This window comes from Penaeus japonicus, unplaced genomic scaffold (genome assembly GCF_977035675.1).
Source record: "Penaeus japonicus unplaced genomic scaffold, GWHDUDI00000001_assembly GWHDUDI00000031, whole genome shotgun sequence".
NCBI lineage: Eukaryota > Metazoa > Arthropoda > Malacostraca > Decapoda > Penaeidae > Penaeus > Penaeus japonicus.
The window spans coordinates 131,494-141,493 of NW_028234433.1; the positions used below are offsets into that span (position 1 = coordinate 131,494).

At 45.0% G+C, this 10,000-nt stretch overlaps 1 protein-coding gene across 1 annotated transcript in view; it reads right to left on the reverse strand.

The window, feature by feature from the left end:
* Positions 1-2,389: 2,389 nt before the first annotated feature.
* LOC122267579 (ankyrin repeat and sterile alpha motif domain-containing protein 1B) overlaps positions 2,390-10,000 on the reverse strand; it is a 13,367-nt gene continuing 5,756 nt past the window's right edge. Inside the window, exons 4-10 of the mRNA XM_043037617.2 lie at positions 8,667-9,047; positions 8,046-8,188; positions 7,159-7,333; positions 6,642-6,800; positions 6,008-6,145; positions 4,970-5,154; positions 2,390-4,630 (exon numbers count right to left, since the gene is read on the reverse strand). Of these exons, the coding sequence (XP_042893551.2) occupies positions 4,474-4,630; positions 4,970-5,154; positions 6,008-6,145; positions 6,642-6,800; positions 7,159-7,333; positions 8,046-8,188; positions 8,667-9,047 (1,338 nt within the window). The 3' untranslated portion in view covers positions 2,390-4,473. The remainder of the gene's footprint in view (positions 4,631-4,969; positions 5,155-6,007; positions 6,146-6,641; positions 6,801-7,158; positions 7,334-8,045; positions 8,189-8,666; positions 9,048-10,000) is intronic.

A 10,000-nucleotide genomic window follows, 5' to 3' on the forward strand; every position in this document is an offset into this window, starting at 1 on the left:
ATCTCTTGATATGTGCTGTTGACACGGCGATGTTTACGTATATTACATCCAAAGGGAGAAAAGAGGAATAGCTTTGGGATAAGAAATAAAAAATATATATATATCGACAAACTGCATTGAGAGTAGACTTGAATTACAGCATCCGCAATCGTTGACTCGAGTTCCGGCAGCTGTTCTGCCTGAACCTTCCTTCCCTGATAAACGAGGGAAATGAAATGAACAAGAGATCGGATCACACAACTATAACATGACCGGTGGAAAACAGAGTCCGTGGGGTGGCTCAGCACCGCAACGACTGTTCAACAAGATCCAAGGATAAAAATAAGTGTTATATATATCTAAAAAAAGAAGTATTATTGATGTTTTGTCGCATGTATTCAATTCTCGTCCTTCAATAGACCAGACTTCATGTTGTGCAAAAGAAGAGATCAGGGAAATAACCATCTCGAGATTATACAGTAAAGCATCACATACACAAGGGACTGGCAAACGTGTATAAAATATACAAAATACACTAAAAAAAAAAATGTAGGAAATGCTCTCTGAATAAGGCGCTCACTAGCTGGGGCGTCAGAATCGTGGCTCGGGCGAAGAGGTACAGCTGTCGCGAGGATACATACACCAACAGCATCCTTTTACCTTTAGATGATAGCATTGACAACGTGTCCGGTAAGAGAGATACAACACAAACGATGATACAGACACATACGAAGACAGGGTGAAACAACATTTCATCATATGACTAGCACACTCCCGTATTGCGCGCGACCGTTTTCCAAGTGACGCTGAAACACTGTGTTAATATACTTCCATGTTAATATACTTCCACTATGAATACAGTTCTTAGGGGTGGGGGGGTAGGGTGGGGGCAGGGCAGGGCAGGGGAGGGGAGGGGGGAGGAAGGTCTTCCTTGGAAAAATAATAGTGTAGAGGATATTTTTAAAAAAATTAGCCAATTGGGTTTACTAAGGTTCTCTATCACTGAATCCCTTTCGCGAAGACAGACAGACAGACAGACAGACAGACAGACACACAGTAGCTAACTGCAACGGAGGAAGAAGTGTACAACAGAGCATTAAGATAAAAAAAAGCCATTTGGTGGCCTATATTTTTTTCCCCTAGAAGAGAACTGCACAGTACCATAAAACAGTACAAAGTAGCTTTAGCAAAAAGTTTTTTTTTTGTGTATTTTGTATTTCGATCAAACATCATGTAAGAAAAAAACACTACCACTTTTATTTGATGTATAAAGCGTATATAAAACGTGACAGTTACCTTACGATGGTATGAAAAACCCACAGTCTCAAAACCATTCACCCTACAGCTAGATAAAAAGACAAGGTCCCCCACCTGTGGTACGAGTATCGTGGTAGTGCAACCAGTGGTCCTCCTCTCCTTTCTAGGAAGCAAATGGACTGACTAGCACAGGGCGTCCCCTCGTGCGTGCTGACGAGGGTGTTGAACGGGGCATGGGGAGGGAAGGGAGGGAGGGGGGAGGGGAGGGAGGGGGGGATAGGGAGGGGGTAGCATCAGCAGCTATGGGGGGTTGGGGGTAGGGGAGGGGTTGTATCAGCAGCTATGGGGGGTTGGGGGTAGGGGAGGGGTTGTATCAGCAGCTATGGGGGGTTGGGGGTAGGGGGCGGGTAGTATCAGCAGCTATGGGGGGATTGGGGGTGGGGGGAAGGGGGAATGGAGGAGGGAGGGAGGGGGGGAGTAAGGGAAGAACCGGTGCTGACTGAGAGTCAAGTCTTCCCCTGGGTATCTCGAAACAAACGGGGCTTACGGTTCGAGGTGTTCCACGTGCGCACCTCGGGGCTCGTGGGCACGCTACTCGGGTCAGATGCAAGCACGCGTTTTTTATCTATATTTTGCTTTTTGGTGGGAATAAAGACTATTTTTCTCTTCTTCTTCGATCGGTACAGTATTCGTAAAAATAAAAATAAATACTGTAGGACCCTCTATGGCGAATCAGATGAATATTTGCTCATTGAAATAATACATGTCGTTTTATCATGTTTGAAGTCTTGGGTAATATCTTCAAATAACAAGTGTTTATACCTCACAAAGACAAAACATTTAAATATCCTTAAAAACATTGACTTACTTCCCATGGCCAATTAATTATAAACTGTTAAAAGCAGCGAAGCTTCATGGAAAAAAATTGGGAACAAAAAAATATATTCCAAAAAGGAGAGAACTGGCAATAGCGAAATTACTCCCATGCAACATTTTAAACATGTACTAATACCAACTGTGCGAACAACCTATATGTGCAGAAATATGTGCTCAGCCTCCAAGCACCTTTCAAAAGGCGTGACATGAAATACTCCTTTTTTTTCCATTCTGGATTTATCTTTTATTTTTTTTCTCCTTCTTTTTCCTCCTCTTCTCGTCTCCCTTTTATCAACCGGACCCAAAATGAAGTGGGTCTTTAAATTCCTTTATTCTATTATCACTTGCATGCCCTTAGAGGTAACCTATGATTTACTGTTTATAGGCCTATGATCACAATGAGAAGATAAATTGATTATTTAAAACTAATACATTTCTTTATACTATTCTTTATACTAAAGTATAGTAAATTCTATGTACGTGGTCTGGTCTCATTACACTCCCTACATAGAGTCACATCAGGCAGAACCACATGTCAATACAAGCTTATATCCTATAATCTGAATACACATGCACATGCGCACAAACACGTACAACAGAGGTACTGACTGACGTACACATTCAACGTACACACATACCAATCTCTTTCTCCCTCCGTATCTCTCTGTCTCTCACACATAAAACTCACACGCAGACAGATGTCGCTCTCTATTTACAGTCATATTTGCATTTGCTATACTAAAGAAATATTTAGTACATTATTCAAACTCAGAACCTGAGGAAGTATTGAAGAACCATGCTCGGATGCCAAAGAGTACTAGAGATAAAAATAAAAATAAATCGATAACATAACACGAGATAAATATCTGTATGGCAAACAAACTGACAAGAGAACAAACAATACCTATGTACACAAAAGGGTCAATATACTCTTTTCCGCAGGGACTGACTGGCACTCTACACTTTGTATCGCCACTCTTCCGAGGTGACTGACCAGCAGAGAAAAAACAAACAAAAAAACAAAAAGAAAACGCGATGGAATGAACGTATAACAACACGCATCTAACTCATAACATCAGACGCCGTCGAAAGAAAACAAAAATAAAGAGAAACGCATAAAAGGTCCTAGTACAAAAAACACCATCACACTTCAGTCGCATCACTTCTCCGATTCCAATTAACAATGAACATATGAACATATAAATATTTGACACTCTGTGAAAGACAACTTGTGCAGGCTTGAAAGGGACAATGAAATCCTGACAATCCTTAAAGCCTTATACAATGTGCCGTTTCAGTCACTGGCTCTGAAGATCAGGGGTCAGAATGAGATCGGTCTCACCCTTTCACAAGGCTCCTTTACAAGGCTACTAGTTCGTGTGTTCTTATAAAGCTGATGTATGTCTCTCGCTGTGACATCTTCCAAGACCTTATTATCATTCTTTCTCTTGAGGTTTCTTGGTATACAATGACATGGTTCCATGTTTTTTTTTAATGTTTATTTCCAATTGATAGTTTCCGTAATATTGCGTTCCACGTTTCACAGTAATTCCACAGGCCTGGTCTACACAACACTTCCCACCTGGCCATGTGGTTATTTATTATACTCCTGATGCATGGCATGCATGACTCCACACTGCTTGTTATCACACTTCTTGTTCTTAGCTTTCTTTACAAGTAAGTCTACTTGTCCACTCTACTTGCAGAGGTATGAGGCTACCCGAACAATAAATGCTGCTGTGGTTGTCTGTCTATACACTCTCACTATGATATCGACAAGTACCACGGGAGCACACTTCCTTTGCAAAAGAGTCCAAGCACTTTGAATACACCAGGATTTTATGGAACGTTTCAACTTTTCAACTTTCCCATGTCCAGATCGTCAAAAGGGTTCACGAAAATGGTAAACGAATGGCATATACTTTAAACAGAGTCACAGGCTGGCTACTTCAAAGAGTTACCTGAAGTCTTTTGCCCTTACGACGCAGCTCAGTAACAAGATATATATGGGCATGTATAAAACAAATCTCTATAAAGATGATACAGGGGTTGGTTTAAAACTGTGTTGCAGACATTGCTAATTCATGCACAAAGAAGAACACTATACTGATTAAACAAATGTGTATATGATACAGGAATGTCTTGGTCTCGTTACTCTAAACCAACCACTTAGCCTCTGGGTGGGTAAGTCCGCGAACTTCCCCCGCGCCCTTCCACTCCGTCAACCTTTGAGCAGATCGAAGAAACCCTGACAGCGAATCTCAAAAGCGGAGCCTCCAAACCTCGACGACTGACTGGCTGACTGACTGACTGGCTGACTGACTGGCCGGCCCGCAGACGCTCTCCGACGTCGGGCACGACCTACGACCCATTCATCTGGGTCTGGTTTGAGCTTAACGAGTCCCTTCGGGAGCCGTTTTCCTTCTCGGAGCCGTTGCCCGAGTCGGAGAGCAGGTTCTCGGCGGAGCTGCTCGACACCCCACTGACTGACATCTGTTGGGGCACCGTGGAATGTGATCTGTGGCAAATAAACATTCAGGGTGAATGTTCCAAGCACGGCTGGGTTTAAGGAGCTCTACATCTGGCAAACTTTCATATTTCAAGACTGAAAGAGAAGAAAAAAAAATATAAAAAAATATGATAATCATTTTTCTTTTTCATAAAAAATAAGAAAAGAAACAACCCAAGCTACCCCCCCCCCTAAAAAAAATATTTCATGACCCGCCCTTAAAAAAATATATATTTCATGAATCCCCATCCCAACCCCCCCCCCCTGCAAATACACACACCAACAAAAACCCTAAAAAAAACAAAACACGAATTCCACGGGAACACCAGCACCGCGACCCAGTAGTACCTCGTGTGCGAAGACCCGTTGGAGAGGGACTTGTTGCCTCGCAGGTGCTCCGACTTGGACCTGGTGTGGCCGTGCGCGAGCTTCTGTTCGTCTGACTGGTTCGTGTAAGGTTGCTCTCGGAGGGCCAGCTGGTAGGCCACCTCGAACGCCTCTCCCAGCGTCAGGATGATTTCGGTGGCCAGCTCCTGCAGGAAAGGGGCGTGGATTAATCAAGGGGATTATAAAGCGATTGTTGCACTTTGGGTTCATTTTCGATTTCGGTTGTGGATTGTAAAGAATGGTTCATTGTAATTTTTATTATTTGACAGCTTATTGAGTTTATCAGAATCAAACTGATGAGAAAGTTTCATTCTGAAGGCTATGTCATATCTAGCAATATATAAGTCAATTTGTTACTATTCACATTACTAACAACGTCACCATTACTTATATTATTACTGTTACCATTACTACTACTACTACTATCACAGGCTCTACCTCCCTGATCTGGCATTCTATTTTTCGGCAACTCCAATTGTCCAGAAAAAAAAAAAACTTTAGTTTACTCGACGGCCGCTAGTCGCCTCCAGTAGTTTGTGGTTCTTAGTGCGTTTTGTTTGCATCTATACTTATATAAATTATCCTGCATTATGCACATTTCCTTTCATCGCTGGCATTAAGACAATAGCACTATTATTCTAAGGAGATTTATGCGACGTGTTCTAGTGCCGCACTTCTGTATTTCGGAAATTTGCTTCGTCTGGCAACGGTTCAGGTCCCGATGGCGCCGGATTTGAGAGTTGCTTCATCTATCACTACTATTACTACGACTATCACTACGACTACAACTCCTACTAAATCACTAAAGGGATGAACTTCATATCAAAACAAACACTACTCAAAAAAAAGAAGAAGAAGAAGAAGAAGAAGAAGAAGAAGAAGAAGAAAAAGAAGAAGAAGAAAAAAGAAGAAGAAGAAGAAGAAGAAGAAAAAGAAGAAGAAGAAAAAGAAGAAAAAGCAAAGCAAAGCGAAGCGAGACCGAAGCTCGGAGCCTCTCACCCTGGATTGTACTCTGAAGACGTGGCAGTAGTGTCCTTTGGTTTCCAGGTCTTTGGTGATGTAGGCGAAGTGCGAGAGGTCGTCGGCGTCCTGGCACGCGCAGTGGATGTTGCGGATCTCGTGCTCGCACACCAGCGCCTGGAGGGGGAGGGGGAGGGCGGGGGCGGGGGGGGGGAAAGAGAGGGCAACGGTTAGATCAGCAGGGGAGGTACAAGGAGAGGGGATATATATATATATATATATATATATATATATATATATATATATATATTATATATATATATATATATATATATGTATATACATATAATAATTTATTATATATAATATATATAATATATATAAAATATATATATATGTTGTTTATATACATATAAACACGCACACGCGCACGCGCACGCACACGCACACACACACACTCACACTCATATATATATATATATATATATATATATATATATATATATATATATATATATATATACACACATAGATATATCTGTTTTTAATATTGGCAACCATAAACGTAACTCATCATAAAAGTTAATTTTACAATCCCGTATATTCTAAAAGAAAAAAAAAAAGAAAGAAAAAAAAAAATTCCCCCTCCATCCCTCCATCCCCAAGGCCTGACCTGGGTCTGCGCGTCGATGAACTTGACGCCCCTGTAGGACACCGACAGGACGATCTTGGGGACCTTGGCGCCCTCCGCCGTCGACTTCTTCAGCTTCTGGATGGACTTCATGGTCGACTCCGTGCCCTTCAGCTCCTTCACGTGCGTCGAGCCCAGGTACTGTCGGTGGGGGGGAAGAAGGAGAACGAGTGGGTGTTAGTATGGCTGGCGTTGAAGTGGGTGGGTGGGTGGGGTGGGGGGCGGTGCAGTTGATAGATTGATAGATAGATAGAGTATGTTGAGAGAGATACTTGTATTTGAGGTAACATATGGGGTCTGTCTTAATAAGAAGATAAAATCATTATATATATATATATATATATATATATATATATATATATATATATATATATATACACACACAAATATGAAAAAAATGAGAAGCGAAAAAGGGAAGAACCTAATCGAAGGAAAGGAAAACCTAAAAAAGCGACCGAGGGCGCGAGAGGGGAAGGGGAAGGGGACGCGGGCGGCTTACCTGCGCCACGTACTGCACGCTGGAGGAGACGAGGGCGTTGGGGTGGTGGCGCCAGGTGGTGGTGAGGGCGGAGTTGGGGACGCCCACTACCAGCTGCGAGGGGTCGCGGATGGACAGGTGGCCCAGGTCGTCCGTGCTGGGCTGCTGGTCCAGAGTCGGCTGCGCGCGGGGGGTCCTAGGGGGGGAATGGAGGGGAATGGAAGGGGGGAGGGGGGAGTTTGGGGTAGGGGAGAATGGGGGAGGGTGGAGGGGAATGGAAGGGGGAGGGGGAGTTAGGGGTGGGGGAGAATGGGGGAGGGTGGAGGGGGGATTTGGGGAAAGAAAAAAAGGGATGGACGGAGGTAAAATGGGGGTGGGGTGGAAGGTGAAATAAAGAGAAGGATAAAGGATGGGCAATGAAAAGGGGGGGAAGGAGAAAAAGAAAATGATGAGACAACGATATTCACATCATGTTTGACATTATTAATTATATCATTATTATCATTATTATTATTACCGTCTACATAATAATGATCATCATTAAGGCTTTGTCTGAAATGCACTGCTTTATACAGAGAGAAAGAGAGAGAGAGAGAGAGAGAGAGAGAGAGAGAGAGAGAGAGAGAGAGAGAGAGAGAGAGAGAGAGAGAGAGAGAGAGAGAGAGAGAGAGAGAGAGAGAGAGAGAGAGAGAGAGAGAGAGAGAGGGGAGAGCGAGACGAGAGACGAGAGAGAGAGAGAGAGAGAGAGAGAGAGAGAGAGAGAGAGAGAGAGAGAGAGAGAGAGAGAGAGAGAGAGAGAGAGAGAGAGAGAGAAAGAGAAAGAGCGAGCGAGAAAGAGAAAGAGAGAGAGAGAGAACGATAAAAAAAAGAAAGAGCGAGCGAGAGAGAGAGAGCGAGAGCGCACTCACTTGGGAGGCTGCGGCGCGCTTCGCTTCTTGGTCCCTGAGCGCCGGATGGTGTTGGTGGCCGTCTCGGGGGGGCGCCGCTCCCGGGAGGTGCTCGACGGCAGGTCGTTGAACAGCTGCTCCTTCAGCTGCGAGATGTCCGAGTTCTGCGGTCGGAGGCGGAGGGGAGAGGAGGGGGGAGGAGAGGGGGGAGGGGGGGAAGTTCCTGATTAATGATTGTCACAAATTGGAGGTTTCGTTTCCGATAAAATGCATGAAGGGTTCACTTCATTCTTGTAAATATTGGAAATGCTATCTAATCAAATTGTGCTATATTATGTCATGCTGTACTATACTATAGATTATACTATAATTGGCTATGCTATAAAAGCACTGAATTCGACCCCCCGTAGTCTATCCCCAGCCCCTAGACCTGGCCATGAATTCCCACCCCTTGGACCTTCAGCACTACCCCTTGGCCATGAAGTCCCATCCCCTTGTTGGCCATGAAGTCCCACCCCCTTGGCCCTTAAATCGCACCCCCTTGGCCCTTAAATCGCACCCCCTTGGCCCTTCAGTCCCACCCCCTGGCCCTTCAGCCCCACCCCTGGCCATGAAGTACCACCTCCGGCCCCTGCGACGTACCAGCTTGGTGAGCTCGAGGCTGAGGTCGTGCGGGTTGAGCGAGGGGGGGAGCTCGGGCTCGAGGGGGCGCTCCCCCAGCGACGCCAGGATGCGCTTGCGGTGTCCGAGGCGCGTGATCTCCAGCACGGTGGTCAGCTCGATCTCCCACACCTTCCGCACGCGCTCCATGTCGCCGAAGCCGTTCTTGTGGAAGTTCTGGGCGTACTGCGGCAGCCGGATCGAGTCCAGCCACGCCTCCACCGTGTCCGGCAGGGTGTAGGACGAGCGGTGCGGGTGCAGGGGCGTCGGCAGGCGGGACACCGAGTCCATGAGGGTGTGCTGGTGGGCGGCCTGCGTCACGCCCAGCTCCAGGAGGTCCCCGCCCTCCAGGATGCCGCCGTTCTGTTGGGGGGAGAAGGAAGAGGGGCGGGGGGGTTATGGGAGATTCACGAGAAGGAGGAAGAGGAAGAGGAGGAGGAAGAACAGAAAAAAAGAAAAAAAATCAGAAAAAGGAAGAAGAAAAAATAAAGAATCACAAGAAAAAAATTGTAGGAGAAACAGTAATAATAATAATAATAACAATAATAAAAATACACAGAAAGAAAAGAAATAACAACAACAAAAAGAAAAAAGAAAAAAAAAAGACAAAGTCTATGGGAGTAGATACACGGGGAAAAAAGCCATCCAACCAGACGCACAGACGCACAGACAGACAGACAGACAGACACAAATCAACCAGCACAGCCCATCCGGAAGAGGAGGAGGCAGCCCGGCAGAGGACCGACCGAAGACCGGCGAGCACCGGCCCAGTAAACACAGGTCGGCGACCGACGTACACAGTTTACACCCCCCTGTCTAAACCCGCCCGTCTTCCACGAAACCAATATCGAAATAGGCCGGGAATAGGGAGCTCACGAAGGCCCTCTCCCTGTAGCTAGCTGGCTTTGTTGAAATGGGAGGTTCAAGAGGAACGAGAGATAGGACATAAACATAGGCAATTAATTAAAAACCTGAGATTGAACACGTAATAAAAAAGAGGGGAAAAAAGTGTTTGATATTACGAAATCCTGGCTGATCATTCTTCTTTTTTCTTGCAACTTTCCTTATGAAATAATGATAACGAAAAATACTGATAACAATAATATCGACAACAACAATAACAATAACATCTCCCTGAGCCTCACATCCGCTTCCAATCGCCAGCCTAATCATCGCTAATCAAGCCATGTGCAATGTGCTCTTTACTATCCCATTCCCCCCTTCATTCTTTCTTTCCTTATCCTCCTCTTCTGCGTCTCCCTCTCACTCTCACCCCTTCTATCTCTCTCCTTTCCTTCCTTGGCTCTATCCTTCTC